Raw genomic sequence first — 21540 nt, forward strand, 5'->3', positions numbered from 1 at the left:
TTAAGATTTCAAGGACTTAAGCTTGGACTTGTGCTTTAAAATTATTTCTCCTTCCATGGTCCTTTCTTTGAAAAACCATTTGCTACCAAAAACTAAAGTGAGCTATATTTCCCAATGTCCATGTGTTTTTTATGCATATCATAAGCTACAAACCAGAGATAAAAAGGTTTCAAATAAAAGTTTCAAAATGAGCTTTTCTATCTTTCTGAGTTCAGCCTAGTTGCACTTTAAATAGAGATCAAATTTATTCTAAAGACTGAGCCAAATTAAGGCCAAATTTAGTAAATGCAACAGAAGTGGCCCTTAAGGAATCAAGCAGAATTTTTATGCTGGAAGAAAACATGATAAAATGAGCTCAGAGCATTCAAGTGATTTGTTAAAGTGAATGTGTATGGAAATTTGAGTCCCTGAGTTAAAAAAATTAAAAATGACTATTTACAAGACAACAGGTTACCAATTAATTGGAAGCCACAAAACCTATCATATCTATCTAAATTATTTGATGCATATTTATTGAAATTGGTAACTGATGTTTGCCCACTTCACAAATTAGTTTCTTAGTTTAGATTCTTAGGTGAATTTTTTTGTTGCTTTAAATAAAATAAAGTCTTGTTAATAAGCATATTAACAAGTGACCCATTTGTGAATTCTCATTTCTCAAAAGAAAAAGGAAGCTTCTTAGTAGTTCATTTCTTGGTAGAATAAAAAGAACTTGATAGACATGAAATTTCTTTTAAAACTTTATTTCAAAGTTATTCACCTCATCTTAATGAAGTGTACTGAGTTAATATTCTGTGCCAGTGGTACTAGGTCTGTCCATTGCCGGCAATGGAACTTTCATTCACCCAATTCTCTTGGCACCCAAAGTTATTCTTTTCAGAACATTTTAACCCCCAACACTTGCAAAAGCACCGCATGCACCATTTCCCCCATCAATCTTTAAATCAGAACTTACATCATTAATCTACATAAGCAGATGTTAAAATGAAGTCATTTTAACTCGCTTTTGACTGTACAAATCAAAAAAAAAGCTACCAGTTAATATTAGACAAGAATAATTTACAAACACATTACGCATTACCTTGTAATCTGAAACATTACATTTCATGTCGTTTGTGCAAGTTTGTAATAGATAACTGAAACTTCACAGAATTTAATAAAATAAAGTTTTAAAAATTAGTTCTGTACATTAGTTCCAACTACCTCTGTATTTTTATAACCTAATAAGGCTCATGTTATAGTTCAGCACCAAGTGGGCCTACATAACTGTCCAATAAGTCTTTTTTGTTCATTCTGACATTGTTCATTCTATGACATTTTTCCTTTGTGGGATACATAGTTTTCTTGGTGAAAAGTCTGAATGAAAGCTTCACAAGTTGGATTGCATGACAGTGATGCAGAATTCTGAATTCTCTTTTTTGGCCTGGTCAAACAAGGACTAGGAAAATACTCGAGCCATGCCAACCGTTTTACTTCTGTCAAAAAATCATGAATTTAGATTGTCAGTTTCCGAAGTTATGTCTGTAATACTGAAGAGTAACTCTAGTAATGTTTAAAATTGCTGCCCTCTCCCTTTTTATTCAACTTAAAAATGAAGGATTTCATGCTTATAGAAGGTACTGAACTAGCAACCTTCACCTCCCCACACCCCAAATGAAAATAAGGTACAAGGAACTGTAACAGCATAAGCCTTCTTATACATTTCAAGCATTATTCAGAATTGATGACCAAGGCTGCCCAAGGAGTAGGCCCAGAGACAAGAATTGCTCCTACCAAAGGTGCCAGATGTCACAGAGGTCATCTCCAGAAGGAGCTTGTTCAAGACTACTATTCCTTAGTTCACGAAAGTCATCATCCTGACTTCGGGTCACTACTGGGCTCAATTCAAATAGAGCTAGCATCATCTCCCTAAAACTTCATTTTCTTCTCCTGTGAAATACTTACAAAATTTAGAAAAGGGACACTTTTGGTTACGCCATTTTCACAGGGCTTATGTAAACCACATTTTTAAAAAATCCCTCAAGTTTTATTTTAAAAACTGAAGGTGATTTTAGCAGTCTTGCTGAATGCTATTTAAAAATATTTATATATTTAAAAAATTGAAGTTGTCTAGTGACATCTCCATTTTCTTCTTCCAGAAGCACGTGATTCATCTGACCACATCAAAAGTTGAACTTCATGCTTACAAATAGCTGAAGAGGTATGAAGGTTTCAAAGTCCTCGACATCATTCCAGTGCATTCATGTTATTTCAGAGTTATGTAATCACAACAGGAAGCATGTCAGCAAAATGAACTAAACAAAGACTTTCAGAAGTACACGATAGTTTCTAGGCTCCAATTAAGACACATCAAAATTTAGGCAATATGTAATCCCTTTAAGTTTTTCCCAGATGTCCCAATTCTTCCCTTCCCCATAGTGTCCCTCCCCCTCCCCACGATGAAGTCTTCCACCTCACAGAGGTATCTCAGTGGTCCCCATTACTAATGGTAGCTGCTTCAGGTTCTGCTGTTGTTGCAGGGAGCCGTGGCACTTTCTTGGCAGGGCTTGGGATATGCTTTTAAAAAGAAAAATTGTTTTTTACAAACTTATCTGAAAGCAGGATAACCCAGTAAACACTTTACCTTTTAGATACTAGTTTTTATGCTAACAGATCAGACACATATACTCTACACTTCTTAGTTTTCCAAGATCATGTCTTTTTTACCGAAGAAGCTACCAAGTCTTGTGTGATTCTGACTCTGGTTCTTCAGAAGCTTCATTCTGGATGTTTATATACTAATTTCTGTGCCAATAGGAATTCTGAAATACGGCTATCATATTTTTGGGACTTTTTCTTTTGGGGTTTCTTTCAGGAAGAGATTATGGGTGCTATCTATCTCCACTTTGCCTTTTTAATAAAACTGGGTAGTTTTCATCATTTAAAATTTCTTGAACTGTAGTCTACAGGCTTTAAAAAATGGAAGAAACAACATACCCTAAAGTTTAAAGACCAGATTCAGTACTTATTTAAGATCTAGAGATCATGGGTTTAATTTGAGAGGGAGACCTCAAGTGCTTACTTAGATGGAGCACAGATTCTGTCTTCCCTTTGTTCCCAGATAATTTAGATGTAAGAAGAAATATCATTTTGGGGGGCATCTTATAAGAGAGGCTAAATCCTAGACTCTAGAGAGGTGGAGGGACAAGTATCCTTATGGGCTCCTTATCTGTTTTTCCCCCACTTCCCTTATGAACATCTCAGAACCATTCCTTACCTCAGCTGCTGTATTTGAATGTACAAGTCCAGCCCCTGCATCAAGAGTGCCATCATTTGGAGAAGGACGACGGGCATAAGTCCTTCGGTGCTTTTCATCCACTCTAACTAAGTACCAAGTTCCTTCAAAGAGAGCATCCACTGACCCTTGGGGAATGTAGTTAACTACCAAAGGGGACACAAAATAGAAATATTAGAAAAAACAATTTTACTAGGTGACTCTCAAATAGCAATATCATGTAGATGCCCTTTGCTACTTCTTATCAATCAGCTAATTTTCAGATAAACCAGAAAAGCACAATACAAAACCCCAGCAACCTCTTCATTACAAGTCACAAATCTATGGTTTTTCATTCTGCCAACCTGTTACTTTTTTTAAATGAAAAGTTACCATAGCACAAAAATCTTTACCCAAGTGATGAGTTTCTTCTCGGAGCTTCATATTTTCAGCAAAGACATCTGGTGCAACACAGGTTCTTGAGTCAAGCCTTGTTTTCAGATCACATAAACTCATTGTTATTTTATCCAGGGCAGATCCTAAAACAAAAAATTATTATCATTAATAAATCATTGAATAAAAAATTCATCCCTGGCTTACCTTTTAAGTGTTGGTCAAAATTTTCCCCAACTACCCTATACATTCCTAAATTGACTTGCAGCAAATGAATCAATTAGTTATTTATACAGACACCTCTGCAAGGTAAATATTCTGTAGAAATCAATTAACTAATTTTCACAAGTCAAACAAAACACCCTGAGAATCTACCATTTATACACAGTGAAAAGATTATTATAGTTAAGGATCCTTTAATAGCAACCCTGCTTTGTCTCAACTTCTGGGAATACTAGGGCAGGCACAGGATAAACTGATCACATGTGATCTCAACACTATGCTGACTGACTTGTTTTTGATACTTAACATATGACAACCCCCTCTTTAAGTTGCCTTTCCCAGCCAGATTGGAGGACTTCAATAAAATTGAACAACAGCAGAAATTGGGTGGCCACTATCATATTCAATCATATTCACTATCTAGAAAGCTAAGTGAAAATAAATCAAATTTTTTCTCAAAGATGAATAAATTCTGGAAAGAATAAGCAGCCAGATAGAAAATAGTACATCATAGGAGTCGTATCCAATAGATTATGGCATTGCCATAATACACAGGCAGCAAGAGTCAGGCCTAAACCAGATTTAAATTAATTGGGAAATATTTAATAAAACATCTATACAATAGAACATAGATATGTTCCTTTGTGGTCTTCTGAGTCAACAGACAACCTACAGAAATTCTTATTTCTGTGTCATAAAAATTAGTAAAGGAAAAGATCAAGACAGGAACAGAAAAAAGTGCTTGTAGGAGAAGCATTGTGATTCAAATACCATCCTCTTGCCTAAATCAAGGAGTTTTAGAATAAATAAAAATTCTCCTATAGGGCTTTATCTGATATGTGCCATCTCAACACCACCCACCTGCTGCAGGAAACAATTTAAAGTAGACAGGTGTTGTGTTAAGCTTAGGGTAGGCAACATTTTAAAAACAAATTAAATACTTACCAGGTGTGGCATCTTGTGTAACTTTAAGAGAATATAATGTAGCAGCAAAACCTGACCCATAGGAAAAGACTCCAATCCTTTGACCTGCCAATTGCTGAGGTGTGAACCTATATAGTGGAAAAAAACCTGTTAGTAAATCACAGTTGTCCCCAAAGAGTTAAATGGGAATCAAAAATATGGGCCAAAATGTTCATATCCACAAATTTATTAATTGAATTTAATGTTGTGATATATCAGGGCAAACAAATTGGAAATGAAAATTTCTAACACTGACATGAAAAATCTGAATATTTAGTGCCACCAGGCTAAGTAAATTATTATATTCTAAAAATCAGTTATGCTGTTATCTGGCAAGCTCCAATGTTCAATAAAGGCCAAGAATCAATGGGTCAGAAAAGCAGGTGTGGGGTGTTATATATGATCGCAAGTGTTTCAGAATTTGGTATAGTTTCATTCCAGCATTCAATCTTTTGTTGTGCCAACATTAAAATAGCACAGATAGCTGACTGAATTTGAGCTGATGGTTTGTTTCTTGGAGTTTCTTTCTTATTCCATTTGTAGCCCGTTTTCTAGATTTTCTACCCACACCAAACTTTATGCCTTCAAATTAACTGCCATTTGATTAGAGGAAAAAGCAATTCTGAATCAAGTTACTCCTAGGGGGACAAGAATTAGTCTTTCTATTACACTATAACCCTAACCCTAACATTTTCTTTTTGCTCCATGAAGCACAATTTTATCATTCTATACCCAATATGGACACCCAAGTTCACTCTATGGCCAAAGTTTCCAAGGACTTATAAGCAATTCAGTGGTTTTATTCAGATTTCAGACAATAAAATGTCTAAAAGCAAGAATGGGCAATAGATGTGCTTTTCTGAGGACAACAAAGAAGCAAAGACATATAATTTTATAACATCATAAATGGTCATCATGATTAAATTAAAAAAAAAACTAGAATTTATGCTTACTGTGCTAGGACAGAGGCAAGGGAGCCATACACTGAAGGTGTATACATATTTCCATTCTGATTGGAAACAAGCAAAGATGCTTTGGTTTTCTGATTAAAGAGTTCAGCACTGGCCTTCATAAATGCCTTTTCCACATCTCTATCAAAGTACGTATCTTCTAGTTTAACATCCCTATGAAGAAAGCAAAGTTTAGAAACAGATTTAATTATATTAAAATACAGTCTCAGAAGAGTATGTTAGAAAATAGTCCTGACTAAAATTCAATAAATCCTGTTTTTTCTCTGTTTAGCCCAATCAACGAAGCATTTATTGGAATGTATGCTATGTCCCACCAATGATGTTATGGGGTTTAGGTATAAGATATGGTCAGGGACATAAGATATATGAACCACTTAAGAGAATAATGAGGTTGTGGTACCAACTATAAATAATGGAATTGATGTTAGAAATAACAAACACACTGGCATGATATGAAAATCTCAGACATGCCCATGCTGGAAGAGATATAAGATGGGCTTCAAACCCTGGGTAGACCCTTAGAGGGAAAGAGTAAGGAAAGCATTCTAAGTGGAAAGGATAGTATGGATAAAAGGCAAAATGTATGTCAAATAATAGTTGAAAATTGAAATTGAGTGGAATGCTAGACTTATGGAAGACTTAAAGTCAGGTAGAGGAAGTTAGTTCTGAGATAGCAACAAGAGAGTCATTCTGGATACTTGATCAAGAAAAGAACATGATGACAACTGTGTAAGACTGATCTGTGAGCAGGAGGAAGTAAAGGCGATAGGGGACATTTGGAGACTACTACATTGACAGTGGGAATATAGTGGAAAGAGCCTATCACCAATCCAACAAGTTACATAAACTTTGGCAGACCACAACCTCTGTACCAGTTTTCTCATTGAAGGCAAAAAATCTAGATGGTTCTCTCAGTACTTCTTACTTTTATCATTCTTTGACTTCCTCTGATATGGGGCACTACCAAAAATGATACTAAGAGTTCTAAAATAGACTAGAAGGGCAGTAAGTAATATTACTGGCAAATGGAGTACTTTGGAAAACAAGCCAATTTTGGTTTAGGAGAATGGGACAAAATTCTCTTGAGACGTGATGAAATCTGACATGACCTCAAATACACAAATCCAAGCGTCCTTCAGACAACTGAAAACACAGGTAAGAAAAACTGATTTGAGAGTGATTTACAAAAGCAATAGCAGAGCAGAAAAATGAGAAAGGTCTTGAGGATTAAATGAGTTCTTGGCAAAAATAGCCAATGGAGACACAAAGATCTGAGAGGTATGGGACTAAAAAAAATACAGTTATAAATAATAAGAAAGCTCTCTACTTCCTAAAAAGATAGTGGGTGTTCAGTGTCAAATTTGGCGAGGATCTGATGCTATGCCATCAGCTCTACGTCATCATTAGCTACTAAAGGAAGAATTTCCAGTGAATAGTTAACGTGAAAAACTGATCAAGAAATTATATGAACAGAGTAGCTAAAAAAGTATAGTACATGAAAATAGTCTAATGGTATGACATACAAAGTGATATAGAGTAAAGAAAGCAGATTTAGAAACCTAGTACTAGAGTATATTCCTGAAGCTACAAGTGCTCTAACATAAAAGGAAAAAAAAAAGTAATAACTTCTCTTACCCAAAGGCCTCCAGGCCATTATATATGCTACTTTTGTCTCTGTTTTGGTCACTGAGGAAGTCATTCAGCAACAACCGAGCTAGAGACTTCTGAACCAGTTTACAGTATGGTGAATGAAAAATCATGAAGCCAAAGTCATTCAAGGTAAAATCTCTATCATTTCCCTCTGAAATAGAAAAGTGGCACCAAAAAATATGAATTTGGGATGTCACTAATTCTAGATTTTGACTAACATATCAGGGGAACTTGATCTCAGCTTTTTGTTTTTTAGTCATAGTACAATGGAAAATAGCAATTAACATGATAAAGTATTTATCTTGGGCTTTAGATGCACATAGAGGTGTTCATTAAACATCATGCTCCCAAAAGCATGTTAAAAATAAAATGCATCGTGATTTCTTTTTCTTCTATATATTATAAGGAATATTCAACCTACTGCAGTTCCCTTGTGATTAAAAATAAATATATTATATATATCCCTATAGTAAATCAGAGTCAAATATAGGAGGATGGTTAGTGTCTCATACAATGCTCTGCATCATCAAAGGACATTTGACTTTAGAAATCCAGATAGTATACTATTTTATATAAATACTCATACTTTTTTGGCCCCCAAATCATGTTTATTTTTGCATTACAATAGGCACAGAAGCCCAATAAAAATAAAACATACCTTTCTGCCATTTGGCACGAATCTTGTTTCGGTAGACAGCATAGCAGCGATCTAACGCACTGAGGTAGCACTGTATAGACAGTTTACCATCAACTACGGGATATTCAGATAGCATATCAGGCTTATAAAAGTCATAAGCATGTTGCATGTGTGTCCCACGAAGTCCTAAGATAGAAGTAAAATGACATGTTTCCACTTCTTGTAATTTATGTTTTAAGGGACAGAATACCAACAAGAGACTTTCTTAAAACCACCCAGACAATGTGGACACTGATTTCCCATCCTAGTATGTATATGAATCTTGATATGAACTCCATGAAGCATATAATACCCAAGAATTAGATCAAATATTCACTTTGTAGTATCATTAATTCATTTACTGATGAGATAAGTTGTCTCACTTGAAAGAAGTGAAGTCAACAAGAATTTATTATACGCCTATTTTATGCCAGGTTCTATGCTAAACACTGAATCCCTGACTGAAAGATTGCATCAAACAGAATTCCAGGGGTAGTTAGGTAGCTCAGTGGGGAGAGAGTCAGGTCTGGAGATGGATCACCCTGCATTCAAATCTGGTCTCAGATACTTCCTAGCTGTGTTACCCTGGGCAAGTCACTTAACCCCAACTGCTTAGTCTTCCACATTTCTGCCTAAGAATTGGTGCTTTGATACAATCTACAGTATTGTTTCTAAGACAGAGGGTAAGTATTTTTAAAAATTTAGACTTCATTTATCATCATGCTTGGCATATAGTAAGCATTTAATAATACTTTTAAAGGAATTTAAAAATTTTAAATTTCTTTGAAAGGAAATGAGTCATCATAACCATTAACATTTAGGCACAAATTTTACAATGACCAATATGGAAGTATTTGGCATGCTAAAATTTATGGCCCAGGGGGCAGCTGGGTAGCTCAGTGGATTGAGAGCCAGGCCTAGAGATGGGAGGTCCTAGGTTCAAATCTGACCTCAGCCACTTCCTAGCTGTGTGCTAGGTGGGCAAGTCACTTGACCCCCATTGCCTAGCCCTTACCACTCTTCTGCCTTGGAGCCAATATACAGTATTGACTCCAAGACGGAAGGTAAGGGTTTAAAAAAAAAATTATGGTTTTAAAAAAAAAAATTATGGCCCAGATCAAACTGCTTACATCTCTGAGTGAGGGGAGGGAAGGGAGAGAGGAAGATAGTTTTGATCTTATAATTTTTTTGAAAATTATTATTACATGTAATTGGGAAAATAGAGTATCTTTGAATTAAAAAAATATATAAGTATTATCTAACAAATAAGAGCAAAAGAAAATGTAGCATGGAACCCAGAGAAGCAAAGCAGTGTTGGAACTACCGTGTTAAATTTGAAATATATGTATTTTAAAAGCTCTATGTAATAAGAGATTCACTGTTTCATGTGGTCCTCTTTTTTCTGTTCTTTGAATGTGGAAATACTTGTGTTTGTTAATATTTATCAAGTTCATAGTTATAAAGGACAAAAAAAATTTTTAAACCATTTAGGGACAAAAGCTACTCTTGCAGGTAGACAGACATACTTCAGCTTCAAACCACTACAAAAGTTAACTTGCTTTCTTCCCCCAAATACTCACCTCGCTCTAAAATTAAAGGTGCATTTGGGCCAATTAACATAGCCACAGCTCCAGCTCCTCCTGTTGGTCTAGCATTTCCTGTGGCATATACAGCAATATCTCCTGCAACCACCAGAGCATATCGTCCTACAATGTGATTTTTAAAAGTTAGCTTCAAAGATAATCAATATCACAAAGCTTACAAAATTTCAACCCATCTACTTTCTACATTACAAGAATAACATTTCCCAAAGAAGTCATTTTAGAAATAAAAATGTTGCTACTAAAACATGGAAACGCCCAATTTGTTCAACTGAATCAACTCTATAAGCCACATGAGCTAAAAATTTTGTAGTAATCATCTTAAAATGTACTAAAACAGTAACTGGTTAAAAAACAATCTTGCAGGCAATTTTTCTATAAAAAAGGTAGCAAGGACTATTTGCCAAATACAAAGAGTTTTTCTAACTAAGGGAAATATGACGTACCATCCCAGGAACTAGATTCTATCCAGTTAACAGCGTTGAAAACTGCAGCAGTGCCTCCATAGCATGCATTGGTTGTATCAATTCCTTCTATATCTGTATTTCCTGATTCTTCAAATAGTTGCATTAAATTTGTCTTCACTGACTTGGACTTATCGATGATTGTCTCTGTTCCAACTTCTAGTCTTCCAATACAATCATAGGAAAGATTGTTTCTCTCCATAAGATTCTGCACTACAGTCAAGCACAATGAGTTGATATCCTCTCGATCTGTACAGAAACCCATTTTGGCCTGGCCCAAGCCAATGGTATACTTTCCAGCATCAACACCATCATACTTTTCCAACTCTACTTGATCAACATACTGAGAAGGAAAATAGATCTCCAGGGCAACAATTCCCACATCTTTTGGCCAACAGGCTTCTGTATTCAAAGGGAGGGACCCAGGCATGGTGAAAGAGCTTTAAAAAGGAAAAAAATAAACAAAATCTTACTTTAGTAACTAATAGCCTAATTTTCAAAAGAATATGCACACCTATGAAGTGAATCTCTTAATCATTCAATCAGTTATCTTAAATATTACATGAAGGAATAAAATATTATATAAGAATTCTATTCTTTAGAACATATCCTATTCCATGCAGGCTACTGTAGAATCTAAGAGATCCTTGGTATTACATTTCTATAGGTTGTTTAGGAAAATGTCTACTGTGCTATAAAGAAACGAAACAATCAAGACCTCTTACATTATGGCTACCAGGTCAATGTTCAATTTATTCCCAATCATAAAATGAAACAAAGAGGTCAGTCTTAATCCAGGAGAGTAGTTTGTTTCCATTGTATACTATTAATGATAGCATAAGTTCATGCTAAAGGAAAACAACTCACATTTTATGAAACTCAAGTCTAGTAAGTGATCAGCATTGTTTTGAGGGTGAGTTAATTAAATGGCTGTGTTCTAAGTAAGACCTCAATGTTGGTGATGTTATCTTATCAAAATTCTCTTACCAGAGCTAAAAATATCATCAGGAGTTTTAAAAAAACCATCTTACAGGATATCTCACAGGATTCAAGTAAAAAAGAATCTCCTACACCTTCCCTCTTACAGTATATATAAGTGATGTTGACATCACAAAACCCTGAAGTACCTTTTGAATTAAAGACTCAAGTTAGGTAGTTTTCAACATTAATCTAGCTCTTCCAAAATTATCCATTAATTTAAAAGTAGTATTTCAATTCTTCATTAACCAATTAACAAGGAAATTCAATTCTCCAAGGGCAAATGGGAGTTTATTTTAACAGAAAATTGGCTATTTATCACCATTCAGTCAGATTTCCACTTGGTTCCAGAACTTCATGCCACATTGGTGCCATATTCTCCCAGCCACTGTAGACTTAACTGGTTTTTTATATAACCATTAGAATGTCCTTTAACCTTTCTAAACCTCAGTTCCTTCATTTGTAAAATGAAGGGGTAGATCCTAAGGTTCTCGCCAGCATTAACAGTTCTACGAATTGACTCTGTCCCAGTCTGGCAGCAGCACATTGTTGGGTGCCTGCTGCCTAGGCAACAGAATGTCACTTCAGCACGGACAGAAGGTGCTCTTTGGTTGCTCTGGTACAGTGCTGTCTTTTGAAAACCTACAACATTTATTGTCTGTCCCACTAAAATCTATTTGATCCTGTTACCTTGTATTGTTTAGCTCTTCCTGTGTATACACACACTGTCTTTTCAGCCAGATGATAAGCTCAGGAAAGCTGAAACCTAGAACTCCTCTACTTTGTTCCTAACACAGTGACGGTGCAGAGGCCCTACAAAACACTCATGGGGGATAACTTTGCTGCTATATGGCTAGTCAACTCCACTACTGGGGAGTTTTAATTATAAAGAAAGGATTTTCTTGTTTTTTTAAACTCTTACCTTCTATCCAAATATCATTCCTAAGAAAGAAGAGCAGCAAGGACTAGGTGAACAAGGCTAGGTAATTTGTCTAGGGTCACACAGCTAGAAGAATCTAAACCCAGGTCCTCCTGGCTCCAGACTGCTCTATCCACTACGCCATCTAGTTGCTCCTCTAACTTATAGTCTTAAGAGAGCTGTCTAGGGCACTGAGAGGTTTAGTGACTTGACCATTCTCTTGGTCTCTCTGTGATAAATCTGTGATAAAACAAAGGACTTAAATAACCCAGGTCTTTTATGACTTCAGGACTGGCCCACTAACCATTATACTACATTATCTCTCTATTGCTATGGTTAGACAGTTAAAATAGTTCTTTTCCTATATAAGCCACTATCAGATTTAGTCTTCCTCCTTGCCCCCTATGACAGACATCACCCACTTTCTGTGTGAAGTATAACAATAAATTACAGCTAGCATTTGCCTACCATGGCTCAAAGACAGTACTAAGAGCCCAAGATAGCTACTATTATCCCCATTTTACAGTTGAGGAAACTGGGGCAAACAGGAGGTTAAATGATTAGCCCAAGGTCACATGGCCAGAAAGTATCCAAGACTGCACTGTGCCATGTGGCTGCCTAGAAAAAGTGGCTTCTAAAAAAATGCTTTAAATTTCTTCTTGGAACTAAAATAACCACCAATGTAATGCCACCATTTCCCCTGTTAGTTCTGGGTCATCACATTCAAATGTGAATAGCATGTCTTTTATGTTAGGAATTCAGATCTTCAAGCTGCTGAAAATTTGTGTTTTGACAGCAGAGCTAAGTGTAGACCCTAGATATGACCTAGTGCTAGAGAACCACCCTCATTCACTCTTTCAGACACTGAGATTTTCTTACACTCTTCAGAATGACTGTAGTCAGCTAAAAGCCTATCTAACTACCAATTCTTCCTGACTCAGTATGGGGTTTTCTTAGCAAAGATTCTAGAGAGGCTGCCATTTCCTTTTCTAGTGGATTAGGCTAGCAGAGATTAGATGATTGACCCAGATTCACATGGCTATTAAGTGTCTGAGGCTGGATTTGAACTTGGAACCATGCGATTTCTTGCCCCAAACTCTACACTGAGTCATCTCACTGCCTCTACCTAGCTGATGACTTCATATAAAAAGTATAAAGTTCTGCAGTTTGAGGTTTTAGCAAATACTTTGCTGGCAAAAACTACATTATACAATTTCAAAATAGTTATCCATTAAAAATTGAAAATAGCAAGTGAAATTTCCTTGACAAATTTTTAAGAGGGCAACAAATAACTACTGAGGCATGCAAAAGAATCTAATTTGCTTCTTTCCTCTTTCAAGCAGTATATACAAGCAGGTGTCTGTTTTTTAATGAGGAAAAGGAACATTAGTTGAATTCATTCATAACAGAAGCCAGAAGCCAGCTCAGAGAAGCAGCTAAGATTACATAGCTTTGACTTATGCAGTTTAAAACAAAACAAAAAGAAATAAACTTTACCAACAGCAACAAAATCAGATGTGTATTAAACTCCAAAAAAGGGCAGAACAAACTCTGAAAAGGAAGAAGAAAGGGAGAGAAAGGGCAACTATTTCTTTAGGCTTCTATTCTAAAATTAATGGTTTATTTAAGTGGAGTTTTCTGTCCTGCTTAAAACTATCAGTGTATGAATGAATGAGAAGTGTTAATTTATAGCAACTTCTTTACATGATTGCCAAGAGCCCGAGTCTTTCTCCCCTTTTCTTCAATCCTTCCAATGCCAAGGAACTAGTTTCACCAAATGATCTTTGATGCAGTGAAGCAGTCCTCAAAAACAGGACCTAACCTGTAACTGACCAACTTTTATCCTACCCTTTACTCAAAATAAAATACTCTATTCACTGCTGTGAACAGTTTTTACTGCTGCTGGCACATTTGGTTCAGTTTTCCTACCTGGATGTTCTTCAATTTCCTCTTTACAAATCCTATATGATCTTCAAGTCTTATACTTTTCCCTAAAATGCTGTCTTCTAGCCCCATTCTTCTGATCTTTAGCACACCTTGCCTAGCTCACTCATGTGGTAATTGTGTCCTTGCCTTATGACATGTCTTGTACTGGCAGGGAAGTCAGTAGTACATTTCTGAAAGAGTTTCATTTTTCAAAATTTAACATTCTGATTTTTAAAAGGTTTAGCACTCAGCAAACCAGAAACCTTAGTTAACTAAAACTGAGTCTGAACTGAAGTGGATTTTAGAAATACAGTAGTAAAACTGAAAAATCTAAGTATGCTTACATTAATTGAAAGCTGGAAGATACCAGCTACAAGGTCATTTGGTCCAACCCCATCCTAAGTGACTTATCCACGGTCACAAGAGGTTAAATAGCAGAACCTTGAATTAAGGTTCTGACTCAATCCATTCCTCCAATTACTGTACCATAAAAGGAATACAGACCTTTTGCACTAGTTTTCTTTGGGAGGACTTAGGTTCACTATGACAGTGAGGCAATCACTATTCATAGAGCTTAAAAAAATTACAGACTTATAACTGAATATGCAATACTCTAATCAAATGCCATAACAAATGTTAAGATGTTTGGCAAATCTTAAAATACTACATAACTTGGCCAACAGAGGTTAAGTTACTTGACCAAGGTCAAACAGCTAGTAATTGTCTGAGGCTGGATTTGAACTCTGGACTTCCTGAATGTAGCCCCAATACTGTGCCATCTAGCTGCTTCAATAAAATGATTTTTTTATGTTTGAAATTTCATCTTGAAACTAAAATAAACCACCTGATTCCACCATTTCCCCCTGTCAGTTTTATGCCATCACATGCAAATGTGAAAGGCATATAGCTACGATTATTATTATTACTGTGAACTTATCAAACACATGAATGTAATGAGGAATGTTGGTTAAATCATACTTTGTTAAACAGAAGTTGCTATATGTATGATGCAAAACTACCAGCTGTCAAATTAAACTGCTTAACTATGCTTAAACATACCATTAATGCCAAGCCCATACTAAAACTTGACTTTTTGGTGATTTAGAAAATAGTTTATAATCTCAAGTCTCTATGTTAATAGTTTAGAATAAAATGTCAAAATGATAAATATTTATTCAGTTACAATTATGATTATCTCACTATTATCTAGAAGCCTAAACATGCATGTACCAGAGAATAGAATATGTCTAGGTTGGGTCCTACTTCTCAAAGGGCATTAATCCTCTTCTTGCTTATTTTCCATCAAGACAGGATTCCAAAACAAAAGGCATGCAGTCCCTCTTTTTTCTATCCCTTTGCCCCTAAAACTCACCCTGCTTTCCTGAATCTACCTGTTCCTCTGGTCAGAAGTAACTTTTGCCAATTTAAAAAAAAGGAATAAAAGGTCAATTTTAATACTTTGCATTGCTTAGCAATGGGAAAATTCAAAAGTAGACAACAAAGATAATTCATGACTCTGAAACTTATAAACCTGATAAACCAGGAGTAGGAAAAAACTAAGGGAATCATGTAGAGTTATTGACAAAATGAACCCTTTAGCTAATCAGGTAAAAACTGTAGGTCATGAATTTTTTAGGTTACCTCAATATTTTAGAGGTACCAAAGATTTTCAGAATTGAAAGGAAATTCAAAGGTCATAAGCTATACAACTCATATCTTAAATCATAAATCAGCAGACAATCAGTTGTATTCCAGACAACTAAAGACTTCCAGCAAAATGGAATTCACTACTTTCAAAGGATGCCTACTATATTTTGAAACAATTCATTTTTCTTTACAGTCAAGAAACATTTACCCTCGTGAAACTTAAACCCATCTTACCTGTCAAAACAAAAATCTAATCATTCTTTCACATGGTAGCCCTTTAAATATGAGGCCAAAGCTCTGGTTCCCCATTCCTTCATCTGTTATTAATCCACTATACTTTAAAGAAAGCCACAGGAATAAGATCATTAACAAATACAATATAATACAATATAAAGAGGTCTAGATATGTAGAAAGGAGACTGAGTTCTAATCTAGGTTTGTTTTTTTAACTTTGAGACTTTGGACTAATCTGAAAAAATTTTCCTAATGTAATGGATGTAGCAGAATGATTTAGGAATTAAGAGACCTAGGTTCTGTCTTTGCTACTAACACTGTGACACTGTACAAGTCACTTAATCTCTCAAGACTTCACCTAAAAAATGAGCTATTTAAAAAACTTGATGACCCGTGAGGTTTATTCCAGCTCTGACAGTCTATAGATGGTATCTGTAGCTGTGGTAAAAAAGGCAAATGAGAACGAATTGGCTAAAAAGGTTATAACGTGGTAGTAGAGATAGATTCTAACTTATGACATCTCTGTATGTATAACCACAAAACCAATCCTAACTCTTCCCTCTTCCAAGTTTTTTCATTCTGATGGCTGTTGCCTGGATCAGCAATTAGCACTGGGCCTGCCACAAAGTAGGCACTTAATAAATGTTGACTTATTGATTGGAATGACTTCCATTCTCATTTTTCTCATAGGCCTACCAAACCTCCTCTTTCCCCACCCAGACACAGCACCTGTAAGAAAAGACCCAGAAGAATAATGCTGTTTTGGAATTGAGACGAAACTTAATTTAGAACTTGGGTAACAAAGACTGTCAAATGTACTCCAAGTAAGATGGGAGGACAAGGAATATGTGAACAAAGCCTTTGGACTCAAGTTTTATTCTTACTACTAGTAAAAATCCTCAGAAATACACTCAGGGATAGAAGCAAAGAATTCTGGGAGGGGTTGTGGGCCCACTGTTCATTGTGGATCAAGAAGGAGATTTTGTTTGATGCCACTTATAGTAGTGGAAAGGGAAGCACATAAGAAAGAAAAGGAATAGGAGGGCAGGTGTTTAGAGAAGTATTAATTTTTTTTTTGTAACCCTTACCTTCCTTCTTAGGATCAATATTGTTTAATGATTCCAAGGCAGAAGGGAGGTAAGGGTTAAGCAATGGGGCCACAAAGCTAGAAGTTTCTGAGACTAGACTTGAACCTAGGACTTCCTGTCTCTAGGCCTGGCTCTCTATCCAGAATCCTATCCACCTAGAGATTTATTACTAAATGATGCCATAGGATCGTCCAATATCCCAGGTTATTAGAAAAACCCTCAGTAGTGCCTTAGAGCTAGAGAAGTCCTTATTCTTGATAATTACTGAATTTCTAGTAGAGAGAAGGAAATCCCAGTTCCTATTTATGTGGTATGATTTTTATTCTTTTGGCAAAGCAAAGATTCATTTTCAATCTCAGAAACCACTGAAAAACAAGCTCTGGACTATGACTAAAAAATACTGTAATATTTTTTCAGGGGTAGAAAGCATTCATTTTTATTAGTACTTTGGAAGGCTGAAATAAGGATAATCCTCCATTAAAGAGGGCATGGGGGTACTTCTCTCCCCTTCCATTCCAACCCCCAAAGTTTTCCAGGCTCTGCACTATTCCCCTTAATATTCTACTTTAGCTACCTAGCTCTTTCAAAAGAACACAGGGACTTTCCTGGTACATGCGCTCCCACTGGTAGCATAGCCCATTTATAGCACTTGTGGGATGAAAGACTATCTTAAAGAACTTTTTAGTACAACTCTCTTCTTAATAAAATAAAAAAATAAATAGGTTGTGATTTTATATTGTGCAGTTTTTACTTGTTCTATAGGAGCAATGAAGTTTTTTGTTGTTTATTTTCATCCTTCCCTTCTGTCTTAAAACCAAGGCTAAGTAGTAGAACTAGTTCCAAGGCCAAAGAGTGGCAAGGGTTAAGCAACTGGAGTTAAAAATAACTTGCCCAGGTCACACAGCTATGAAGCATCAAAGTCCAGGTTTGAACCCAGGATCTCTCATCTCATCTCCAAGCTTGCTCTCTATCCACTGAGCCACCTAGCCACCCCATTGAAAAGAATTCTAACAAACTTCCCCATATCAATTAGTGGAATGATAAAATTTTAACTAAGTCAAAATCCACTCATATATTGAACTTTAAGTTTATAAATTTTAACATATAATGGCATTGGGAAAGGCAGCTATAACAAAAGGATACTAACAAGGAAGTCCCCAAGAATCATCTTTCATCACAGCACCTAGTCAACTAACAACATTAAAGAGGTCCATAATCACATGATAATGTATAAAGTTTGCATCATTTGGAATAATGACTTCTAAGCAGTGAATATAATAACAAGTATACATTTTTTAAACTGTTTAAGACTGTTTTAAACTGTTACCTTCCATCTTAGAATCAATGAGTATTGATTCTGGTAGAAGAGTGGCAAGGGCTATGCAATGGGAGTTAAGTGACTTGCCCAAGGTCATATAGCTAAGAAGTTTATAAGGCCAATTCTGAACCCAGGACCTCCTATTTCTAGGGGCCTGGAACCTTTTCTGCTTGGGCCACCTAACTGCCCCCAATATTAGCATATTTTAAAGAATGCTATAGGTAAGCAAGGTTTTCTGAGTAGTTTCAACTCCTTACCATACCAAGGTAGCTCTTTTGAACCCATGTATGTGTGTTTCCTTAATAATCTGAGTTTCTCCTATTCTATACTTTTGAATCTGAGTGCAGGAGAGGAGGTGGTAGAATCACTATGAAAAAAAGATATTTAGCAGCTCTCTTCTTCTGTCCCCAAAAGCCAAGGCATCAATGTTTTCAAATTTTGTACCATGTGGCCTTTCTCTGTTATTTTAGTCTAGAATCATTTATTTAAACACAATTCTTACCATTCTCCCTAAAGTCAATTTTTTAATCAGTGGACTGGAGGGTAGCTTCTCCACCCTTCTCCAGATGTACTATAGCTAATTAGGAATTTTCCTAAAAATTATAAAGGCTGGGAGGCACTGCTCTGGTGTTTTAATCTAATATCCATTTTAATACATCAAAGGTCACAAAATACACAAATCACACAAGAAACTGAATTACAACAAGAACTAAACTATGGGAGGGGAGTTCTTCTATACTATTTTCAACTAATTCAGAAAGCAGTGAGAGATCATACTTGAATAATTGGTTTGATCAAATATAATGTATATATTTAACTTCCTCATAGTTTTAGACATATATACATAATTTACAAAAGGTATCTGTATCACCTTACCTTCAAAAGGATTTAAATTTATAATGTAAGGCAGTGTTTTCTGTAATCCAAGATGATACAAATACAAATATATCTAAGATAAATGGACCATAGGGACAAACAGAGCCATTTCAAAAGAAAGGTAGAACTACAGAAATCACTTTTGCCATCAATAGGTAAGAAATCAAGAACCTGAGGGTTACATCTAAAAATCCAAGTCATATGACTCATGAATAGCTGACTGTACATAAAAGTTCTTTCCATCACACAAAGAAGGCACATCAATTAGATATTTACCAGTAATCTTATTGAACAAATAATACATGCGCTCAAACTTTGCTACCCTTGTTTTTTGAATCATACCCTCAATGAACTGCCCTCAATAGATGAACCTTAAAAAATAAAAGTTACTACTAAGTTTTCTCCCTTAAGTTGAAAAATAGAATGTTGCCTCTATTACAGGTTAAATTTGGATAAGACACACATACACATACACATACACATTCTCTGTCTCTGTCTCTCTCACTCACACACACACACACACACACACACACACACACACACACACACACACACACACACACACATCAGAAGACCTAGGTTCAAGACTTGGGCTCTGCCCATTACTTAGTTGTGAAGCCTTTGCCTGTTAACTTCACATCTTCGTCTTGATTTCATCTGTAAAATAAGGAGCTGGATAATGAGTTTCTGAACACAAACAGGAGACTTACCAAAAACAACACAAGAATAGTCATTCTACTTAACAAGACATGCATTAATACATTTTTCAAAGAGTTGGGGAAATACTGAATGGAGTTTTTGTTGTTGTTGTTGTTGTTTTTTAACTATATATGAAGCCTAGAAAAGTTGAAGAATCTTGCAGATCAGTAGGACTGACATACCTGTTGTAGGGATAGAAGACTTCAGTCTCCAGGTCTGTCACTTTGTCTCCTTTTCCAAGCACTAGGAATTTCATAAGATTTTTAAAGTCACAAATCACCATTCATATTTGAAAAAAATACAACCTCAAATTCAAAATTATTTTGGCTAAAATAAACACTTGAATATATTTAGTTTTATTTTTAAATTGACAAAACAGGAATAACGTAATTCCATTTTAAAGCCAACTATCACAGAGAAAAGAGTGATGGAACTGATAAAGGGGAGTGTCAAGTGGAAAGAGGATAGAGGAAGATAATAAGTATGCAAAGATTTAAAGTGGGCATGATAGCTGTTCAAGAATATAGCTCAGGTTTCTGAGGTTGTCATGAGGTTACCTGCATCCAGAAGAAAAACCAAGGAACAATAAGTGAAAGTCACAAAGAAGCACACTAAGTCTTCAAATGAAGAATGAGACCTACCCCAAAATGAAATGGACAGTGGAATGAGGAAGCAGTAGGCTCCCACCCACTGAAAGTTGTCAGGTAAATTCTATTTGACTATTAATTGGATATTCTGGAGAAAAGATGTTTGTTCAGGCATTGGGGGGGGGGGGGGTCAGTAGTTTGGACTAGATAATCTCTGATGTCCCTTTCTATCCCTGAGATTCTGTGATTTTGTGAATATAGCAGTTTTTCAATTAACAGCTGAATACTGCTATACATCATATGTTTTTTTGTTGTTGTTGTCTAACCTTTTTTCTACAAAAAGTATTTAAGAAGTAAGTCAATTAGAATGGTTCAGACCTTTATCTTTTTTGGGGGGGGGCATCACTGCCATCTTTATTACTAGAGTAATTATTTTATTTTTTCTTTTCCTTTAGCTTGACATGAGATAAGAACCAGAATCTAAGTCAGCACCAAAATAAATGACTCATTCCTGTTTTTAGTAGGGAAAAAAGGCAACTATTGCTTTAAATTTCTTTAGTTCAATACACAATCTATTTCTATTATAGGAAGAAAATGACTAGAATGCTCAAAAAATATTCAAATTCTTTCTCAATCCCTTATAAGATTAGTTGCTAAATCTTATGTGAAATAGCCTGATGACTTGGTAACTCCCTGAAAAGCTTTAATTATTTATATGAATGTAATAAAAAGTTATTAAATTACCAACTCTTTATAAGTATACATAGTAGAGCTATTTACTCTTTTTTGCTCATCAACTAATTTTTAAAAATTGCACATCACCTAATGTTATATAAACTGAAATATGCTGTTTCTAAAAAACTGTGAGCTTCAGGGGTGGAGAGAGAAATGTCCACTCAAGAATGTATTATTATAGAAGTGAAGAAATAAGCGTAGAGTCAGAAGGTTCTGAGTTTAAATCTTACTAGCTGTGTGAGTCTGGGCAAGTTACTTAACTTCAGCTTCAGGTCCTCAGCTGTAAAAGGGACGTAATATAACACTGAGGATCAAATGAGATAATTTTTGTAAAGCATTT

At 35.6% G+C, this 21540-nt stretch overlaps 1 protein-coding gene across 4 annotated transcripts in view; it reads right to left on the reverse strand.

Moving 5' to 3' along the window:
- Positions 1-727: 727 nt before the first annotated feature.
- The window catches only part of HMGCS1 (3-hydroxy-3-methylglutaryl-CoA synthase 1), a 30739-nt gene continuing 9926 nt past the window's right edge, over positions 728-21540 (reverse strand). Inside the window, exons 2-11 of one of the 4 annotated variants that reach the window (XM_007487403.3) lie at positions 20061-20121; positions 10176-10633; positions 9709-9834; positions 8111-8275; positions 7438-7603; positions 5785-5955; positions 4814-4920; positions 3667-3792; positions 3257-3420; positions 728-2556 (exon numbers count right to left, since the gene is read on the reverse strand). In XM_007487403.3, the coding sequence (XP_007487465.2) occupies positions 2467-2556; positions 3257-3420; positions 3667-3792; positions 4814-4920; positions 5785-5955; positions 7438-7603; positions 8111-8275; positions 9709-9834; positions 10176-10623 (1563 nt within the window). In that variant the 5' untranslated portion in view covers positions 10624-10633; positions 20061-20121 and the 3' untranslated portion in view covers positions 728-2466. Of the gene's footprint in view, positions 2557-3256; positions 3421-3666; positions 3793-4813; positions 4921-5784; positions 5956-7437; positions 7604-8110; positions 8276-9708; positions 9835-10175; positions 10634-11180; positions 11202-11493; positions 11742-20060; positions 20122-21540 lie in introns of those variants that run through there. The other 3 variants (XM_001364389.4, XM_056824583.1, XM_007487404.3) reach the window with 3 other exon arrangements.

The sequence above is a fragment of the Monodelphis domestica genome, chromosome 3 (genome assembly GCF_027887165.1).
Source record: "Monodelphis domestica isolate mMonDom1 chromosome 3, mMonDom1.pri, whole genome shotgun sequence".
NCBI classification, from domain to species: Eukaryota; Metazoa; Chordata; class Mammalia; order Didelphimorphia; family Didelphidae; genus Monodelphis; species Monodelphis domestica.